At 42.3% G+C, this 22,646-nt stretch overlaps 1 protein-coding gene across 1 annotated transcript; it reads right to left on the reverse strand.

The window, feature by feature from the left end:
• Positions 1-6,215: 6,215 nt before the first annotated feature.
• On the reverse strand, positions 6,216-15,512 carry LOC120065225 (TBC1 domain family member 20-like). The gene is made up of 8 exons (XM_039016030.1): positions 15,266-15,512; positions 14,331-14,516; positions 14,123-14,203; positions 9,646-9,832; positions 9,197-9,298; positions 8,934-9,075; positions 8,278-8,462; positions 6,216-7,753 (listed from the first exon to the last, which is right to left on the reverse strand). The coding sequence occupies exons 1-8, from the start codon at positions 15,321-15,323 to the stop codon at positions 7,486-7,488; spliced, it is 1,209 nt and encodes a 402-aa protein (XP_038871958.1). The 5' UTR covers positions 15,324-15,512; the 3' UTR covers positions 6,216-7,485.
• Positions 15,513-22,646: the final 7,134 nt, after the last annotated feature.

The following is a 22,646-nucleotide window of genomic DNA, read 5'->3' on the forward strand; positions in this document are numbered from 1 at the left end:
ACTAGACTATTCTTCTTAGACCTACCCTACGGCTCCATTTCAAACATATCACTATGGTCACCAAATTTGAGCTAAAATAAACTTACCATGCCCAGTTTGACTGCTATACTCTTTATTAAGGCATTCAGATATCTTAGATCAGATAGAATCCATCTGATTTCTCATTTTACATCTAAGTAGGTAAACACTTCCCAGTGATAACCTAAAATACACTACATTACCAAAAGTATGTGGACACCTGCTCGTCAAACATCTCATTCCAAAATCATGGGCATTAATATGGAGTTGGTCCCCCTTTTGCTGCTATAACAGCCTCCACTCTTCTGGGAAGGCTTTCCACTAGATTGCTGCGGAGACTTGCTTCCATTTAGCTACAAGAGCATTAGTGAGGTCGAGCACTGATTTTGGGCAATTTGCCCCGGCTCGCAGTCGGCGTTCCAATTCATCCCAAAGATGTTCGATGTAGTTGAGGTCAGGGCTCTGTGCAGGCCAGTCAAGTTCGTTCACATCGAACTCGACAAACCATTTCTGTATGGACCTTGCTTTGTGCATGGGGGCATTGTCATGCTGAAACAGGAAATGTCCTTCCCCAAACTGTTGCTGCAAAGTTGGAAGCTTAGAATCGTCTAGAATGTCATGTATGCTGTAAGGCTAAGATACGATAAGATTTCCATTAACTGGAACTAAGGGGGCTAGCCTGAACCATGAAAAACAGCCCCAGACCATTATTCCTCCTCCACCAAACTTTACAGTTGGCACTATGCATTTAGGTAGGTAGCAGTCTCCTGGCATCCACCAAACCCAGATTCGTCCGTCGTACTGCCAGATGGGGAAGCGTGATTCATCACTCCAGAGAACGCTTTTCCACTGCTCCAGAGTCCAATGGCAGTGAGCTTTACACCACTCCAGCTGACGCTTGGCATTGCGAATGATGATCTTAGGCTTGTGTGCTGCTGCTACATGGAAACCCATTTCATGAAGATCACGACAAACAGTTATTGTGCTGACGTTGCTTCCAGAGGCAGTTTGGAACTCGGTAGTGAGTGTTGCAACCGATTTTTACGAGCTACAACTCAGAGACAACTCAGGAAGCTGTTGATGTTGAGTCAATGGGGTGCGTTGCCACCCTAAATGCCAGAACTGCCACTGAGGGGCCCCACTCCATCTCAACGTAGTGCTGGGTGGGTAGTCCATATGGGGACACACCATAAAGAATCATAGAGGACTCGAGTGCCCAAAAGCCTGTTTTAGCATGAGCTGCGCCATTGAGGACTTTCATCATTTTGAAGTAGTCAACTGGGTGGGACTTCTTATGGGTTAAGGAACGATTACATAATTCCATCCAGGTCATCAGGAGGGACCAGCCAATGAATTATGCTTGTGAGCAAACATTCCATAACTGCAGGTGGCAGTAAATCGCCAACCTTGGCTTTATACCTGTTCAAATAACACACTCCAGGTGGCGGTGTGGACCCTTTCAGTTTGTTTACCAACTCAGAAGTAGTTGAATAAGAAAATGGACCACTTCAAAATGGAGTTGGCCTCATTGGCACTACTCGTGTGTGCACAGACACCAAAATGGGACAGATACAAGAAGAGTCCTCTATCATTCTCTATGGTACAAACCCAGGCAAGGATGACTCATTTTCAATCCTCAATTACAGGGCAGGAAAACAGCACATTTCCTACAATTCTACACATTTTGCCATGTTTTAGTTATTTACAACATTAACAATGTCTACACTGTATTTCTGATCAATTTGATGTTATTTTAATGAAGAAAAAATGTGCTTTTCTTTCAAAAACAAGGACATTTCTAAGTGACCCCAAACCTTTGAACGGTAGTGTAGCTTCAGCCGGCTGGTGTGTGACCGTGGCAAAGTTGGTTGGACATTAGATAGCCTATCTCTGGGGCTAGTTAGGGACCGTCAATAAATTACACAATATAAATGGAACTATATTTTCATGTTGCACATCTTTTAGTTGTCTCATTAAATACTTTAAATATTTTATATGAATTTATACAATTTACCCTTGACTTATTTCACATTTGTTGTGTTACAGCTTGAATTCAAAATGGATTAAATATTATTTTTTTCTCACCCATCTACACACAATACCCCATAATGACAGTGAAAACATATATTTTTTCATGTTTGCAAATGTATTGAAAATGAAATACAGAAATATCTCATTTACATAAGTATTCACCCCTGAGTCAATAAATGTTAGAATTGGCAGCAATTACAGCTGTGAGTTTTTCTGGGTAAGTCTCTAAGAGCTTTGCACAGCTGAATTGTACAATAATTGCACATTATTATTAAAACAATTATTCAAGTCAAGTTGGTTGTTGATCATTGCTAGACAGACATTTTTAAGTCTTGCCATAGATTTTCAAGACGATTTAAGTCAAAACTGTAACTAGGCCACTCATGTCGTCTTGGTAAGCAACTCCAGTGTATGTTTGGCCTTGTGTTTTAGGTTATTGTCCTGCTGAAAGGTGAATTTGTCTCCCAGTGTTTGTTGGAAAACCAGGTTTTCCTAAAGGATTTTGCCTTTGCTTAGCTCTATTAGTTTATTTTTATCCTAAAAAACAAGCATACCCATAACATAATGCAGCCACCACCATGCTCGAAAATATGAAAAGTGGTCCTCAGTGATGTGTTGTGTTGGATTTGCCCCAAATATAACGCTTTGTATTCAGGACAAAAAGTTCATTTCTTTGCCACATGTTTTGCAGTTTCACTTTAGTGCTTTATTGTAACTACAATGTTGTTGATCCATCCTCAGTTTTCTCCTATCACAACCATTAAACTCTGTAATGTTTTAAAGTCCCATTGGCCTCATGGTGAAATCCCTGAGAGGTTTCCTTCCTCTCCGGCGAATGAGTTAGGAAGGACGCCTGTATCTTTACAGTGACTGGGTGTATTGATACACCATCCAAAGTGTAATTAATAACTTCACCTTGCTGAAAGGATATTCAATGTCTGCTTTTAAGTTTTTTACCCATCTACCTATAGGTGCGCTTCTTTGCGAGGCATTGCAAAACCTCACTGGTCTTTGTGGTTGAATATATGTTTGAAATTCACTGCTCGACTGAGGGACCATACAGATAATTGTATGTGTGGGGTACAGAGAAAAAATTAAAACCTGTTATTGCACACAGTGAGTCCATGCAACTTATTATGTGACTTGTTAAGCAAATTTTGACTCCTGAACTTATTTAGGCTTGCCATAAAAAAGTTATTATTATTTATTTATTTTTGAATACTTATTGACTCAAGACATGTCAGCTTGTCATTTTTAATGAATTTGTAAACATTTCCAAAAACATAATTCCACTTATTGGGTATTGTGTGTAGGCCATTGACACAAAATCTAAATTTAATCCATTTATATTCAGGCTGTAACAAAAAAATTGGGAAGAATTCAAGGGGTGTGAACATTTTCTGAAGGAACTGTCACGAATCCCGCCGAAGATGGTGCCTCTTCCTGTTCGGGCGGCGCTCGGCGGTCGTCGTCACCGGCCTACTAGCTGCCATCGATTATTTTCTTTTTGTTTCTGTTAGTGTGGGCTGATTGGGTGCACCTGTTTTGAGTTTAGTTTGGTGGGTAGGCTATTTAAGGGCAGTTAGCCCGCTGGCTTTTGTGCGGGCTTGTTTATCTGTTATTTGGTGTTGGATTGTTATGTGGATTTATTATTTTTTCTGGACAGTTTAGTCCGGTGTTTTTGGACTTGTCTTTTCATGCGCCCGTGTGTTTAGGGCATGATCGTTTTCCCTGTCAACTGGAAAATAAATCCACTTTCTTGAAACCCTGCTCTCTGCGCTTGACTCCTCCACCCAGTACTCCTAGCAGCTCTGACAGGAACTTTATAGTTGGTTTGAGGTTAAGTCGTTGAAATTTGGAACTATTGACATTTAAAAAATATTGTCCCATATATATTTTGTAATTTACTGATGGTCCCTAACTAGCCCCATAGGTATATCGAATGTCAAACCAAATTGACCATGGGTGTTACGATCGGTCCTGTGCAACTGCTCCCCAAATTGATGATTACTTGGGTGCTGCCAGCTGTTGGCAGCATTGAAATAAACCCAACCCAAGGAAAACTGTTAGGGTACCGTTCATTCCGTGACACCAATTTTTACTACCATCTTACAAATCTCAGTTTTGGACAAGACTGACTTTATTACCAAAATTATTATATTTTATACTGTAGTCAATTTTGACACTAGAATAAATGTTGATGTCTCATTTCGATGCCACATAGGCAGTTTTCAAAACGAGAAGTGGCTTTTTAGGGGCTGTCGCTCTTTAAAGTTAATTTCCTGCAATTCTACACATTTTGCCATGGCTTATGACGTGTTCATATGCTATCTGGGGTTTCAGTGACCTCCAGGGGGCCCATAACCAACGAGTTCATATACTATCTGGGTGGGCCTTGAACACCTGAGGGCCCATAACCGACGTGTTCATACGCTGTCTGGGGGCGCCGACCTACAGGGGGCTCCCAACTGATGTGTTCATATGCTATCTGGGGGGGCCCGACTAGAGGTTGACACGGGAGTGAGAATTCATTCCTGTCTGTCTTATCCTGTCAATTTTGTCCCGTACTATACTGATCCCGCAACAATTATATAACGCCATAACAGTTCTATTACTTTCTTGTCCTGTCCCGATACAAATCACTCCTGTCCCTTGCTCATTTTAACCGCATGCTCAGCGCTCACGAGATGAGAGAACCTTTAGCTAGCTACTGTTTTATGCCTGCCTGCTGATAAAGGTAGTGATTGAAGACTGAAGAACACGTGTTACTGATGGGAGGGACAGGGGCCCAAAAAAATCTAAACAATATGACCTTCTAAAACGGCTTATAACAACAACAAAAAATTGATTCCTGTACTTCCTGTGGACTGTTGATCCTGTCCCGACCTGTCCGGAACTTAACTCTGGAGTTTCACTCTCGTTCCTACAGGAATCCTGCGGGAGTGCTGTTCCCGTGTCAACCCAGGGCAAGGGTTCAATCTTAACCTGGATTTTGAAAAACTCATGCACTGATGTCAAGAGATGATTTGTGTAAAACCTTGAGTTGTGCACATAACTTGTTAGGATTCTGTTCAGTTCTTTGTGAAGACACTGGCTGGTCTTACTTCCAAAGGCACTTTATATTATTGTTTTTGTTGGAACTTTGAACACCATTGAGTGTCTGATGATTCCAGATATGAGAATAACATAACAGAATAACATTATCCTAGTGTTTAATTGATGGTTCAAAGGACATTGCTATATCACTAATTGTATTACCTAGTTGGGAGATTGATATTATTTTGCACTGTACATGCAAAATAATTTGTAATTTGGCATATCACCACCTTTATCTGACAGGGGACACTCCGTTTGAACAAAACAAGGTTGTGATATAAATTCAAGATGCTTGTTTTCTTTGTTTATGTTTTTGTTGAATGGCAAGAGTCTCCGACCCTGGAAGAATATTGAATATTGTCTTTGATGTAGAAAATAAATGTCAATGTTGGCTAATTGTTTAACTCAAGCAGTAAACTGAGACGGGTCTCCATAAAGTGCTAGTCATGACCTTAATTCATCAATACTAGACATTGTAAAAGATACATATTATAACGGGGATAACTATACACAGCAACAAGTCAAGCAGATTAATTTTCCTTTTGACGGAGCATGTACAACTGTAATGGAGTATTTAACATTCATTTGTTGTGTTAGATTTTATAAGTTGTTATCAAAAGGTGGTAATGAACAATCAATTGACTTCTGTAGTATGGTTTGACCATTCCTCCAGCCTGATCTTGGAAGTGTTTGTTTGAACACTCCAAGCAGAAGCCATACATTTTTGTCATTGATGACTACAGCCAATCTGTTCAGTGTAGACAATTTCTTATATTTAACACTGCAGTATAATGCAAGTCTTGTGTTCATGAGGTACTTTTTTAAAAGGATAATACCATTGCAGAGCACAATGTCTACAATAAAATGTTTGACGAATGTAAAGCATGATTTACTTTGGGAATAAAGAACAACTTTTCTTGATGAAAAAAGAGATGTTCTACTTTTACTGCTTGGAAGATTCATTTTTAGCCCTTAGTGTAAGCAGAGACTGTATATACCGTAAATAGACTGCATTGACCCTAAAGAAATACTGTATAAGGTAGCGATAAACACATAGGGAACTAAACAGATACAATTGTCCACTCAACCTAGGCAGTTTATTTGCTTTGATCTTGTAAATGTTTTAATTATTCTCATGACAAATATAACAGAAATCAACATAAAAGGCAGAAAAAAAACATTTAGTGCAATGATACAGAATGAGGCCATTTCTGTGCAACAAAATCCATCTATTGCAAATAAGACTGATGGAGCTGTATTGTTTGGTATCCAAAATAGGCACCACTGAGTGTCTGTGTCGCAATCAAGTCGACTACGCATGATTATACACATGTATTTCTGTTGAACAAATATGAGCAGGTCCAATGCGTCACATTTTTTAAAAACTCTTGCCAACAAGCTCAAGTGACATTGCTAAAAATGAAATGTGCAAAAACCTTGTCATTTCTTCAACCAAGCCATTTGGTATAATGAGTATAATGAGTTCTGCTGAAATGTGAAGACATGTGTAACTAACAAAATAGGATTTAATTATTGTACAATAAAAGCATGGGATCCAGTCAGGGCTTATGGGATATCTGGCAGTGCCATTGGTGCTTTGTCCGAGATCAAAGCTAACCTATTTTAGGCATGCTATGGAAAATAACTTACGCAAATTGTCATCAATGATAAATATGGGTGGTGTGTTTGTGCAAGAAGTATTTTTCCTATAACTTAATGCTTTAGAAAATGATACAATTAAGTGCTAAACATACAAAGATGGGAGTATTTGGTCTTGGTACAGTAATGAAAAGGACGTGTTTTTAGGGCAGGCAATTTGACTTGGGGGGGGGGACCAGGCCAGGGGTGCTTGCGAGAACTCTGTCCTTGTGCAAACATGGCCCATGTGAGGCTCAGAGGGTCATTTAACTCACCCTTGAACCGAATAGCATACACACACAGCATCTGAATTGGCACCCTATACAGTGCACTACATAGGGGCAAGGGTGAGTTAAATCTCGGACACAATCACACACGCTCTTCATTGGCAGCAGTTTCGACCCCAGTGACTGCTCTTCAACTAGTAACCCAAAGCCTTAATAGTTGCCGCTTGCCATCACATAAATAGCTTAATCCCTCTGTGCACAACATTTATCAGTATCCAGTTATTTTATTTACAAATATAAATTAAAGACAAAGTTAACAGTCAAGTCTCTGTTCCATTCTCGTCCTTCATAATAGGGAACAGAACTCCATATTCTCTTTCCCTCTTGTGTACGTCTTCTGCTGTAATAGCCGCCCTGTTTAAGTCTGTACGTCAGCCCCCACTTGTTCCCTCCAAGTCCCCCCTCGCTCTCTCTCTCAGGGGAAGAGATGCAAGTCCAGTTTGGGCACCCACTCCAGGGCTGTGTTGACCAGGGTGAGGGCGGCTGCCCCCAGGGCCACAGTGAGCCCCATGACGGCCAGTCGGACGAAGCGTCGGGCCACAGTGGGTTGTGCCGTCGCCACCATGGCCCCTGCAGCTGCTCCTTCCAGCGCCTGCTTCTCCCTCAGCCGCCTTCGCAGCACTGAGTCAGGCCGCTGCTGCTCTGAGACCAGGTCAAAGTCTTTAAAGGTGGAAGCTGCTGTCCTGAGAGACCAAGGAAAACATTAACACCAGCCAGCTATTGCTGGGACAACGCAGGGGAATTCACAGCTGTTTGGGGCAAACCTTGTTACTTCTACAACAAACTAGTTCTATAGTTCACCTATTCTACTAGTGGTATAGGAGAACAAACATCAGAAGGAAGGACATGTATTTTCCTAAATATACAGTACCTTAGCTTGGGGTATGTATAAGTTAAAATTCATGTGTTATTGTTTAAATATGCTGGGGAAAAGTACATGATAGTAACAGTTGTACAGGCTAATGAGAAGGAGGGGACAGAATTCTCTTAGTATCAGGTTATTAAAGCGACAGTTCACACCATCTCACCCGAGCGTGTTGAGGGAATGTGACTCAACAGCAGGGAGCAGAGGGAGGGGGCGAAAGAGAGCAAAAGACAGACAGGAGATATAGGAGGTAAAGGATCTGTGGGGGGGGGGGGGGGGGGGGGTCCATGGGAGACTACGTGGCAAAAAGAGACAAGCGAGAAAGGAGGTAGACAATCTTACTGTTGACTGTACTGTTGGGCAGCCTCCCTGGCCAGCTCGGAGGGGGGGAACTGAACAAAGAGGTCTCCTGCACGGCTGATGAGTGTCTCGTAGGGCAGGTCCTGGGGGATCTGGGACAGAAGGTGATGCACCGACGCCATGTCACACTCACAATCCAACACCTCGTCCTCTCGGTACAGCACAATCTGGAATAGACACCGACCAAACAGTGCGCACACAATACAACAACTCGTTAACAGCATGCGGTCTATGGCCTATGCCAGGGTTTCCCAAACTCTGTATTGAGGCCCCCCCTGGGTGTACGTTTTGGTTTTTGCCCTATCACTACACAGCTGATTCAAATAACCAACTCATCAAGGTTTGATTATTTGAATCAGATGTTTAGTGCTAGGGCAAAAAGTTTGGGAAACCCTGGTCTATGAATCTATTGAATTCAATACAGTTTTATCAAACTCCTCAGGGGCAATTTAGAAGCTATTGTCCAAAGACAAGAGCACAGCATAAGTGGTCAGCTAAGCTCTGCTGCAAAAATAAAAATATGTTTTTCATAAGCAAACACTTGATTTGTGAGGCACATTTGAACTCTAAGAATGATCTAGCCCCCAAAGGAAAAAAAAGAGACGGTTATGTTGGGCTCCACTTTAGAGGACACTCACCACAGCAGCAAAGTAGATTGGCATCAGAGGATGGCAGGCCAGGAAGAAGTCATACAACCGCACAACGTGGCGGAAATCTGATAGGACGTGGCCAAACCAGGTGATGAGCCAGCTAAGGGCAAAGATGGTGCCCACCTCTGCCCTGGAGACACAGTCAGTGGAACATAATTTTACTTACTGGTATTGTATCTTCATTAGTTGTGCTCATTAATTATTTGACTAACTACTGATTGTACTAACAGAACAAGAGAAGAGATGCTTACTGTTGCATGAAGTCATGCACCTCTGGGTTGATCCTCTCGATGATTGGCATCAGATAGTTAAGGATGTGTTTAGTGTTGTCCATGGTGGGGTCCATAAAGTCCCTGCAGTAAAGGAACAGCAGAGGACCACCGTGACAAATTGAACCAGGATTAGAGAATCAACATGACAGTTTGCCAATCATAAACATAGAAAGTAGTACTGTGTGTGTAATTCAAGTGAAATGCTTCAAGATGACTCGTCTCCAATAGCAACTGTTTAGGATGACTCATCTGACCAATTGTGTGCAGTTTACACAGTCATTTAAACCGGCACACTACAATAGCTAAAACAAATGGTTGTATTGCAACTGGCTACGTTCTCTTTTCAAAATGGATTCCCCTTCTACTTAACCCCCATTTTAAAGCCAAGCTCCTGTGTGAATGGAACACCAAAACAGACAAAGACCCACCTGAGGTGGTGCGTAGAGAGTTTCTCTACCAGAGCGGTGGCCAGACGCTCGTCCAGCACAAGCAGGAAGGTGACCACGATGTCATGGTAGCCCTGGTAGTAGTGCAGCTGGGTGTTCCTTCCCAGCACCCGCAGGATGATGTCAATCAGCTCCTCCTGGAGGTCCTCACGCTGCTTGTCTGGCATGCCTACACAGGGAGAGGGGTCAAAGACACTTCTCTCTATATATCAATGATGTCACTCTTTCGGCGGGTGATTCTTTGATCCACCTCTACGCAGACGACACCATTCTGTATACATCTGGCCCTTCTTTGGACACTTAACAAACCTCCAGACAAACTTCAACGCCATACAACACTCCTTCTGTGGCCTCCAACTGCTCTGAAAAATGCTAGTAAAACAAAATGCATGCTCTTCAACCAATCACTGCCCACACCCGCCCAGCATCACTACTCTGGACGGTTCTGACTTAGAATATGTGGACAACTATAAATACCTAGGTGTCTGGCTAGATTGTAAACTCTCCTTCCAGACTCATGTGGTCCCGTGTGGCTCAGTTGGTAGAGCATGGCGCTTGCAACGCCAGGGTTGTGGGTTCAATTCCCACGGGGGGACCAGGGTTCAATTCCCACGGGGGGACCAGGATGAATATGTATGAACTTTCCAATTTGTAAGTCGCTCTGGATAAGAGCGTCTGCTAAATGACTTAAATGTAAATGTAATATTAAGCATCTCCAATCCAAAATTAAATCTAGAATCGGCTTCCTATTTTGCAACAAAGCCTCCTTCACTCATGCTGCCAAACATACCCTCGTAAAACTGACTATCCTACCGATCCTCGACTTCGGCGATGTAATTTACAAAATAGCCTCCAACACTCTACTCAGACTGCATCCAATTTGCTATCACAGTGCCATCCGTTTTGTCACCAAAGCCCCATATACTACCCACCACTGCGACCTGTATGCTCTCGTTGGCTGGTCCTCGCTACATATTCGTCGCCAAACCCACTGTCTCCAGGTCATCTACAAGTCTTTGCTAAGTAAAGCTCCGCTCACTGGTCACCATAGCAACACCCACCCCCGTAGTACGCGCTCCAGCAGGTATATTTCACTGGTCATTCCCAAAGCCAACACCTACTTTGCCCGCCTTTCCTTAAAGTTCTCTGCTGCAAATGACTGGAACGAATTGCAAAAAAAAAAAAAAAAAAAAAAAAAAAAAAATCACTGAAGTTGGAGACATATCTCCCTCACTAACTTTAAGCATCAGCTGTTAGAGCAGCTTACCGATCGCTGCAGCTGTACACAGCCCATCTGTAAATAGCCCATCTGTAAATAGCCCATCCAACCAACTACTTACCTTACCCCATATTTGTTTTTCTGCTCTTTTGCACACCAGTATTTCTACTTGCACATCCTCATCTGCACATATATCACTCCAGTTTAAACTGTTAAATTGTAATTACTTCGCCACCATTGGCCTATTTATTGCCATACCTCCTTACTTCATTTGCACACACTATACAGCTATTCTATTGCGTTATATTTTATTTATTTTTCTCTCCCAAATTTCGTGGTATCCAATTGGTAGTAGTTACAGTCTTGTCTCATCGCTGAAACTCCCGTACGGACTCGGGAGAGGTGAAGGTCGAGAGCCATGCGTCCCCCGAAACACAACCCAACCGCACTGCTTCTTGACACAATGCACATCCTACCCGGAAGCCAGCCGCACCAATGTGTCGGAGGAAACACCGTACACCTGGCGACCTGGTCAGCGTGCACTGCGCCCGGCCCGACACAGGAGTCGCTAGTGCGCGATGAGACAAGGATATCCCTGCCAGGCCAAACCCTCCCTAACCCGGACGACGCTGGGCCAATTGTGCGTCGCCCCATGGACCTCCCGGTCGCGGCCAGCTGGGCCCGAACCCAGAATCTCTGGTGACACAGCTAGCACTGCGATGCAGTACTGCCCCACCCGGGAGGCCCTCTATTGTGTTATTGACTGTACGTTTGTTTATCTCATGTGTAAATCTGTGTTGTTTGTGTCACACTGCTTTGCTTTATCTCAGCCAGGTTGCAGTTGTAAATGAGAACTTGTTCTCAACTGGCCTACCTGGTTAAATAAAGGTGAAATAAATAAAATAGGTCACAAGTCAAAAGGCCCAGCTGATTTCCTCAACTATAGAAATAAATGTATAACTTGGCCTTTATGCACTGATGTCAACAGGAGACTATGAGCTCCCACGGTAGTATTCTGTATTATACAACTATAGGTGCTTTTCTCCAGGGGTCCCTGTTCGGGTGCCAGTTCTATAGCGGTATTGTTAGAGGGGTAAAGATAGTACCACTACCAGACACACACATCAGCAGAAGAGATTGCCTAGAGTGTAGCTTGTTGGCCAGAAATTATATCTGGCAAAAACACATCTAAAAACAAGCTACAGCACAGGGGTAACCAGATCAATAAAACCTCATACAAGAATAATGACAGAGCAATTCAATTGCAACTAAATAGAAACAATTGACAAGAACGAACCCAGTCATAAACCTTAGAGAATTTGCAATATACTGTATTACCTCCCAGTGGAGGAGTGAGGGGGGTATGAATGTGTGTGTGTGTGTGTGTGTGTGTGTGAATGTGTTCATAGACAAAACAGAAGGCCTTATAATGTCCAAAAAGCTTATTGGCCAAACGTCAATAGTCCCACACAAAATCAACAGTTCAAACAATAAAACAAACTCACGCAACCTCCCTTTAACTAAAATGTCAAAAAGTTCATTATTAGTTCACCAAAGGGACTGAAAATAAAAGGGAACGCAGCACAAAGAGATAAATAATTTCAGTGTAAAGAACTGAAGGAGATAGAAAGAGATGAGCTTAGCTGTTGCATCTAGGCTTGAACGTGCATTCGCCCATCTGACACAATCATTGGTTGGTTGTCTGACAAAAGCTTGCAACAATGTTGCTAGTAATCCATGTGATCCGAGGGTTGAACGGTTCTAACACATCAGGAGTAGCGCGATAAAGACGATCAAACTTTTTTGTATATATATATATATATATATAAATAAACTAAGCACGCTGAAACTACAATACTTCTGCAGAGTTGCACACACCGTCAAACTGCCGCGCTAACCGATAGACCCTACACAGAGCCGGAACAGACATCTTTATTTCCTCCTTCCTGACTGCTGCTGCGCTCTTAAAGTGGCAGCGCACGGTGAAGACTCCGTGCAGCATTTCACTATAAAACCATCATGCCCTTAATTGACAAAAATGGCCAAATCTTCCCGGGCCATACCCGAGAAACAAGCATGGCAGTATGTCAAAGCGCCCAGTAAATCAGATTCTTCTTTATCAATTTTTGGACTTTCTTAATTATAATAATTAGTATTATTAGGTGGGTGCATATTTGTCCATGTGCTTTTTGCATATCCCAACTCCCCGAAACACCCTCTGAGAGGTGTCACGGGCAGGTTCCGCCATTAGCAACATTGCAGCAATTAGGGTTAAGTGCTATACTCAAGGGCACACCGGCAGATTTGCACCTTGTCGGCTAGGGGGTTTAAACTACCAACCTTTAGGTTACTGGCCCAATGCTCCAACCGCTAGGATAGCTGCTGCTTTAATAAAGAAAGCAGTGACACATAGAACACCCTCCAAAAGAAACATATACAAAATGACAGGGTTGCGTAGCCTGTACATCTACATCACACAAGTCAAATTCAAGAGGGACAGCCAAAACAGACAATGACAAAACACAACCTGACATGATTTAGTGCTATTCTAAGAACACGGTCTGAGGTGTGCATGCATACCCCACAAGACATGCCACAGGAGGTCTCTTCACAATCCAAGTCCAGAACAGACTATGGGAGGCGACAGTACTACATAGAGCCATGACTACATGAAACTCTATTCCACATCAAGTAACTGATGCAAGCAGTAGAATCTGATAACAAAAAAAGATAAAAATACACCGTATGGAACAGCAGGGACTGAAGAGACACAGGTACAGACACACGCATACAGGCGCTAGCAAATGCACTCTACACACACACGCACAATGTAATATTGTTGTATGGTGGTATCATACATTTTGTGTTGTAGATATGTAGTGGTGTAACAATGTTATATGATGTACTGTTTTATATTTTGTTTTATGTGTAATGTGGGGAGGCAGGTAAGCCTAGTGGTTAGAGCATTGGGCCAGTAACCCAAAAAGTTGCTGGATCGAATCCCAGAGCACAAGGTAAAAAATAATCTGTCGTTCTGCCCCTGAACAAGGCAGTTAACCCACTGTTCCCCGGTAGGCCATTATTGTAAATAAGAATTTGTTCTTAACTGACTTGCCTAGTTAAATAAATGTTCAATTAAAATTTTTAATGTGAGTGCCTTAATGTGTTTGGACCCCAGAAAGAGTATCTGCTGCCTTGGCTAATGGGGATCCCTAATAAATACAAATGTGTGTCACTCACCAGGAGGGAATCTTTTAAGGGAACGCTGGACATCCAACAGCACCTGGTTATAGTCCTTATTATTCTCCCTCTGTATATCCTCTGGAGAAAAGACAATGAGAAAAGGGTGAATATGTGCCACTGCACTTAATTGTGGTCTAGTACCCTTTGTAGCCTCAGTGGCATCTATGGTCTGTCAGTAGCAGTGCCCACTGCCCAGGCAGCTTACCTGGTTTCTCAGGCAGGGTGTCGGTGGGCACGTTCAGCAGCCGGGGCCACACTTTACAGCGGATCTCGTCTGTGAGCAGCCCCCCCTCACTGATGGCCATCCTCCTTAGTGCCGCCACATCCACCGGCGTCACATTCAGGGCCTGAGAGATCTCTGCCACCTTCCTCTTCCTCCGGGAGTCGCCATCTGTCCACATGACAACGGTTCAGCTGAGGTCCCTCAACCCACAGCAGCTACAGTAACACAGTGGCCATTAACCAGAACATCCTCCTGAGATAGCTATACTCGGAAGCGGAGAGGCCAAACGGACATCAGACAACCAAGTACATCCCTCACAAAACTGAGCTGCAGACTCCCAGCTCGCTAAAGTGAGGGAGCACTCCAGTAAAATAACCACATTCTCTGAGTTGCCAGCCATCATGTAATGTAGTAGTGAGCCCAAATCATGACCTTATGCCTGGATTTGTAAGACAGTCCCCCTGCACTTTGCTTGATAGTGATGCCACTATGCCACACAATGGGAATAATTCTGTGTTTACAGTATGAAGAGATATGAGTTATTTAGGTACCTAACATGTCTTTCAAGGAAGCCAGTAAGTACTACTAGTATTTATTGTTGTCCTTGTGTTCGATTTAAGACTTAGGAGACCATTTCTCAAAATCAATGGGTAACCTTACCAGTCAATTATGTGTTTTTAGCTAACGTTAGCGAACGTTAATGCAATTAGCTAGTTAGCTAGCTACATTTTCCAGCTCGTGACATTCGCTAGCTAGCTAATCTAACACGAATTACGTGCAAACATGACAAATAGCTAACTAGTTAGACAGTGACACCTTCTCGACTAATTCAGGTAACTAGCTAGCTAGCTAACGTTAACTAAAAACATATATATATATATATAAAAACGAGTGTCCATTACGCTATCTAGCAATACCTTGTTTTCCTATCCCATTCAAAGGTGAAGACGCACCAACACTTCTAGATCTTTTCATGGTTTCCACGCTAGTCCTATTGTCATCGTAGATTACTCGATCGATATAATTTTCGTCCTCCAGCAAATTGATAATACATTACAAATGGTCACTCCTACAAACTAGAGAGATAGCCAGTTGCCAAGCTGGTCCAGTGAAATAGGCCAAATCATTATTGCCTGCACAAGGTAGCTAGCTGCTGCTGCTTTCTTCTTCTTTTGGGATTGGGTTGTCGGATCGCAGCCAACATTTAAAGTGTTTGCACCGCCACCTACTGTACTGGAGTGTGTGGAAGGTCACGGCTGTAATATTCATATGTGTAAACATACTGAATTATAATTGGATGCATTTTACCGCCATATCATACTATGCTATGATTGGTTAAGACCACCCAAATGGTTAGGTCATGGTCAGTTTGATCCTGGTTGGCGATACGTGAACATGCCAGTTATAGCTAGCTAATAAAGAGCTACGTTAAGAAATATCCTGTAGTACTGCATTTTATTATTTTGTACAAAGTGTGCAAAACAAGACAAGGGCCTTCTTATAGTACATTAAATTATCTTCATGTGTTCTGCTTCTCTAAGAAAGTGAACTAGAGCCCTAGACACCACTTCCCTCCACTTTTCTTCCCCCACTACACCACCCCAACCCTGTCCAGCCTCTCTGACCTTTTCACACAATCTCTCCTTATCTAAGTCATACAGTTCACAAAATATTAGGACCATGAGGACCGCCTCCGAGCGGTTGGGTAGGCTGTTTGGAGTGTTTATCCGACAGGATAAACAATTAATCATAATAATAATGCCCCCCCACTTCTAAAAACCAACGTTGCGCCTCTGATTATTTTTATATGCACATTTTCATGGAACAGTTTCATTTCAATAATAAGGTTTTCGTTTCTAAAGAAGGGTGTAGTGTACACACCCTTGTGTTATACTAGGGCTGACAGTGAGGACTTGTGAAGAGCAGAATCAACAGCCTCTGCATAATCAAAACAGTTGCCTTGTGAGAAGGTATTAGCCATTGTTATATAAATGAAATCTGAAAAGTACCAGTGGCCTGGCTTTGGCCCGAGGTGAGAGCAGGTCCGCAGGAGCCATTGCCCAGTGAGACATGGGTGCCCGACCAAGTAGATGGAAACAGAAAAGTCTGAGCCTTTTGGTTAAAACACTGGGGTAAATTGTGTATGGAAATGCGCTAGAAGAGTAGAAGTGCTGATCTAGGGTCAGGTCCCACAAGTTAATATAATTTGATTCATTATGATCTAAGATCAGCATAGATCAGCACTCCTACTCTAAGAAGCTTTGTGAATAAGGGTCCAGATAAAACAAGTTGACCCTAGCCCCCCAGCACATAAGCTATTGCAGAATAATTACTGGGGACTGAGACAGGGGGGATGGGAGACACTGTCACCAATGTCACCCCTGGACAGGGCCAGCCAGGAAGGAGCTTACCCACTCTGAGGCAGTGGTTGTGTGGCTACCAGAGGTGTGCTTAGCAGATCTGAAAGAAAAGCCCAACATTATTTTAATGAGAATTGAGTCCACTTGACAATTCAACAGAATTCAGTATTCTTCATGCTGATGATTTGTACAACTTGAGACAGATAGCATTACAGTACAAATATATTAAAACATCATATGGAATGTAACACAGATACAGATGATGTGCATGTGGTGGTTTCAAATAATAATGTTACTACAGATAACAGCTAGCTCTATCTATGCTTTTCCTGAAAATGTCTATGTGATATTATAGCTAGCTAGTTCATGTTTTTTTTGTTTTTTTTACATTTTTTATTTCACCTTTATTTAACCAGGTAGGCTAGTTGAGAACAAGTTCTCATTTGCAACTGCGACCTGGCCAAGATAAAGCAAAGCAGTTCGACACATACAACAACACAGTTACACATGGAATAAACAAACACACAATCAATAATACAGTAGAAAAATATATATACAGCATGTGCAAATGAGGTAGGATAAGAGAGGTAAGGCAATAAATAGGCCATGGTGGCGAAGTAATTACAATATAGCAATTAAACACTGGAATGGTAGATTGTGCAGAAGATGAATGTGCAAGTAGAGATACTGGGGTGCAAAGGAGCAAGATAAATAAATAAATACAGTATGGGGATGAGGTAGATTGGATGGGCTATTTACAGATGAGCTATGTACAGGTGCAGTGATCTGTGAGCTGCTCTGACAGCTGGTGCTTAAAGCTAGTGAGGGAGGTAAGAGTCTCCAGCTTTAGTGATTTTTGCAGTTCATTCCAGTGATTGGCAGCAGAGAACTGGAAGGAGAGGCGGTTGAAGGAAGAATTGGCTTTGGGGTGACCAGTGAGATATACCTGCTGGAGCACGTGCTACGGGTGGGTGCTGCTATGGTGACCAGTGAGCTGAGATAAGGCGGGGCTTTACCTAGCAGAGACTTGTAGATGACCAGGAGCCAGTGTGTTTGGCGACGAGTATGATACGAGGGCCAGCCAACGAGAGCGTACAGGTCGCAGTGGTGGGTAGTATAAGGGGCTTTGGTGACAAAACGGATGGCACTGTGGTAGACTGCATCCAATTTGTTGAGTAGAGTGTTGGAGGCCATTTTGTAAATGACATCGCCGAAGTCGAGGATCGGTAGGATGGTCAGTTTTACGAGGGTATGTTTGGCAGCATGAGTAAAGGAGGCTTTGTTGCGAAAAAGGAAGCAGATTCTAGATTTAATTTTGGATTGGAGATGTTTAATGTGAGTCTGGAAGGAGAGTTTACAGTCTAACCAGACACCTAGGTATTTGTAGTTGTCCACATATTCTAAGTGTCATGACGTTGGGTTGGGGGTAGGTTTATGACAGTCATAAATACCTCTTTCCCCCTTTTTCTCTCTCCCTACTATAACTGATGTGACATAAGAAAACCCATTGGTTAACATAGAGATTCTGAGAACATCAGAAGTTGGGGGGGAAATGAACTATATTCTGGTAATCCGACCAACTGAACATATGCGGTGGTACTTAAGGTATATTATATCAGTTCGGTTGCCCTCTGACACATTCTCATCAATGATAGAATGACATAAACTCTACTGTGGAAAGTCTAAACGTCAGAGGTATCGGATTCACATGGAATTGTTGTTTAATTCAAATGTTTGAATATGAAAATATTTGTGAAAGAGATGAAATGTAATTTTAGCTTCCAAATGAGAGATTTGGGTTTTCATAAGCTTGGCTTCTGCTCAACCAGGGGCCCGTCCCTGTGAAGAGACATGGGTTACAAACTTTTCAGACACACCCCTCTCCCTCCACTATAAAAGCCATTGACAAAAATATAACTTCCTGTTCCGGGTACATTTAGGATGACGATCCGATGTCAGAATGGTTCAGATAATAACTACAGAACTAAGCCAACATCAGCATGGACTTTGGTTGCAAATGGTATGAACTTTGAACTCGTATTCACTACAGAAGTGATACCTCCTAGCCGTTGAGTTAGCAACAGCTGCTACAAACGCAGGTTAGGAAGGACAGTCAGAGTATCCCGTCTACTACACATCGACGCTACTCCAACGTATCCAGTGACCACCGGAGACATTCTTCAAAGGACAGAGGACTCGGTTTGGCAAGACGGCCTTCCATCTACCACCAACCTACTGAAGCGCAGCTCAGAGTAAATATTTATTGCATTTTCCTTTTCAAATGGGCGGTAATTTAGAATGCATAAGATACTGTATTTACGATAGCACAGCTTCGGCCCTGTTCCAGTCTCCCGCTCTTTCACTAAAACTCAGCCCCTTCCCTTTGTGTAACAAGCTGTCATATCTATTCCGCCCGCTAGGGACGTTTTTCTTTATGACGGCACTTTGTAATCAAGTTATGATTTAATTGTGTATGTGTGTTTCTGTGTGATTAGTTAGGTATTTAGTAAATAAATAATTAAACCCAATTTTGTATTGCTGATTCAACTTGTTAGCCAGGATTCTTGCAGATAACCAAGGATTTACCACTTTCAGATGAGACTGAATAAAATGACGATTAATGTGACTGCTATGGATGTAAAATATTACAAAATCTTTAAGAGTTTATTCGGAAGATAACAGCTCTATAAATATTCTTTTGTGGTGTCCCTCTCTAGTTAATAACATTTACCTGATTAGTTCAATCAGGTAATATTAATTACGGAGAAATTATTTTATAGAATAGCATGTCATAGCAACTAATCTGGCATAGCCAAAGACACGACATATTGGTGCCCCCTGTGAGGAGTCTAAGATAGAATGACGCTTTCATTTTGATTCAGCCTGTATAAAATTTAAAAGCAGATGACATAATATACCAAGTTTATTATACACATTTTTGGAGTGATAGACAAGCATTTTTGGGTGTGTGTGCTGAAGATTCCCCCGCCGCCGTGTTGTTCTCTGACGCAGTCAGTGGATAACGTAAGCGAATACATTTCTTGTAAGAGGCTGAGAAAGCTAATTATAGAAATCTGAGAAATAGAGCGTTTGGCCAAACGCAGGGCTATTTCTGCCTGGCGCGTTTCATACGCGGGTAGGCGAGGTCATTATTAATTTCTCGAGCGAGGACAAAGAGCCAGCCGATTGAAATTCAGGAGATATAGCTCGACCAGCAATAATTATCTCTCTCTCTCTCGCGCGATTCCACGCGAGGAGACCACGGTGCATTTCGTGTTTGCCGCGTGTTCCGGTTAAAACATCATCAAAAAACGCCGAAAAGGGTTTGAACATAATACGTTATAAGTAAAACCTTTTCCCTGCCAAGGGAATCCTACGTGCTACATTTTCAGGCACAAAGGAGGGTTAGCTGGCACGAGGTGCTAAAGCTAACAAGGGAAAATAGCAATTTTTTTCTGGTGCCACGTTGAAATTCCTCCGCCTCGCGGAACGGAAGTTCCGCCCCGGGTAGTTCCGTTTTATTTCAGCGTGTGAAATCAGTGACCGCTGAAGTGTGCCCAGTATATTCGTTCATGAAGAATTATTCAGGTCACACTCAAGTCATTACTTATGATATCCAGACGAATATCAATGTCTTATCCAATTGAACTAATAAGTGTAAATCTGGCCATTTACATTCTGAAATAGATATTTTAAATAATATCCAAATTGTTGAGTTCTCTAAATAAGACATTGCAAACTTTTCCCAAACGAATCTAGATGAAGCAACTTCTCAGGTTAATTAAAGTTTAATTCACAAATTGCCTATACAGGTTTGATTTATCATTAAATTGATTAATCAGTCAAATTTGGGTTTTTCAAAACCCATTCAGTAATCCAGTACTGACAGAAGCCCCGCCCCAGCGGGAATCCCATGTGGCTTCGGCCTTAGGGGGAAGTGTACCACAGTGTTGAATGTTCCCAACATTTGGTCTACTGTTTACACTTATGATATCCAATCAACGGAGATTGTATGGATTATCGTCTCATTCAATTTCATAAGTCAAATTGTTGAACATAATTTAATGTTCTTCCAATCAAATGAGACACTTTTAAACTTCTCATATTAACCTAGATTAAGCACTTCTCAGGTTAATTAAAGTTTAATTCACAAATTGCCTATACAGGTTTGATTTATCATTAAATTGATCAATCAGTAAAATTTGTGTTTTTCAAAACCCATTCAGTAATCCAGTACTGACAGAAGCCCCGCTCCAGCGGGAATCCCATGTGGTTTCGGCCTTAGGGAGAAGTGCCACAGTGTTGAATGTGCCCAACATTTGGTTTACACTTATGATATCCAATCAACGGAGATTGTATGGATTATCGTCTCACTCAGACTTCCAATGAAGTCCAAACCAAAACTTTGAATAAATTTAGGGAACATTTTTCCTCTAACTTTTTCTAATAATGTGCAAGCTATCAAAGGAGGTATGAACTTTGAACTCGTATTCACTACAGAAGTGATACCTCCTAGCCGTTGAGTTAGCAACAGCTGCTACAAACGCAGGTTAGGAAGGACAGTCAGAGTATCCCGTCTACTACACATCGACGCTACTCCAACGTATCCAGTGACCACCGGAGACATTCTTCAAAGGACAGAGGACTCGGTTTGGCAAGACGGCCTTCCATCTACCACCAACCTACTGAAGCGCAGCTCAGAGTAAATATTTATTGCATTTTCCTTTTCAAATGGGCGGTAATTTAGAATGCATAAGATACTGTATTTACGATAGCACAGCTTCGGCCCTGTTCCAGTCTCCCACTCTTTCACTAAAACTCAGCCCCTTCCCTTTGTGTAACAAGATGTCATATCTATTCCGCCCGCCAGGGACGTTTTTCTTTATGACGGCACTTTGTAATCAAGTTATGATTTAATTGTGTATGTGTGTTTCTGTGTGATTAGTTAGGTATTTAGTAAATAAATAATTAAACCCAATTTTGTATTGCTGATTCAACTTGTTAGCCAGGATTCTTGCAGATAACCAAGGATTTACCACTTTCAGATGAGACTGAATAAAATGACGATTAATGTGACTGCTATGGATGTAAAATATTACTAAATCTTTAAGAGTTTATTCAGAAGATAACAGCTCTATAAATATTATTTTGTGGTGTCCCTCTCTAGTTAATTACATTTACCTGATTAGTTCAATCAGGTCATATTAATTACGGAGAAATTATTTTATAGAATAGCATGTCATAGCAATTAATCTGGCATAGCCAAAGACACGACATAAGTCAGAACCGTCCAGAGTAGTGATGCTGGACGGGTGGGAAGGTGCGGGCAGGAATCGGTTGAAGAGCATGCATTTCGTTTTACTTGCATTTAAGAGCAGTTGGAGGCCCCGGAAGGAGAGTTGTATGGCATTGAAGCTCAACTGGAGGTTAGTTAACACAGTGCCCAAAGAAGGGCCAGAGGTATGCAGAATGGTGTCGTCTGCGTAGAGGTGGATCAGAGAATCACCAGCAGCAAGAGCGACATCATTGATGTATACAGAGAAGAGAGTCGGCCCGAGAATTGAACCCTGTGGCACCACCATAGAGACTGCCAGAGGTCCGGACAAAAGGCCCTCCGATTTGACATACTGAACTCTATCAGAGAAGTAGTTGGTGAACCAGATGAGGCAAACATTTGAGAAAACAAGGCTGTTGAGTCTGCCAATAAGAATGTTGTGATTGACAGAGTCGAAAGCCTGAGCCAGGTTGATGAAGACGGCTGCACAGTAATGTCTCTTAACGATGGCGGTTATGAAATCGTTTAGGACCTTGAGCGTGGCTGAGGTGCACCCATGACCAGCTCTGAAACCAGATTGCATAGCGGAGAAGGTATGGTGGGATTCGAAATGGTCGGTAATCTGTTTGTTAACTTAGGTTTCGAAGACCTTAGAAAGGATGG

Source organism: Salvelinus namaycush, chromosome 20 (genome assembly GCF_016432855.1).
Source record: "Salvelinus namaycush isolate Seneca chromosome 20, SaNama_1.0, whole genome shotgun sequence".
NCBI classification, from domain to species: Eukaryota; Metazoa; Chordata; class Actinopteri; order Salmoniformes; family Salmonidae; genus Salvelinus; species Salvelinus namaycush.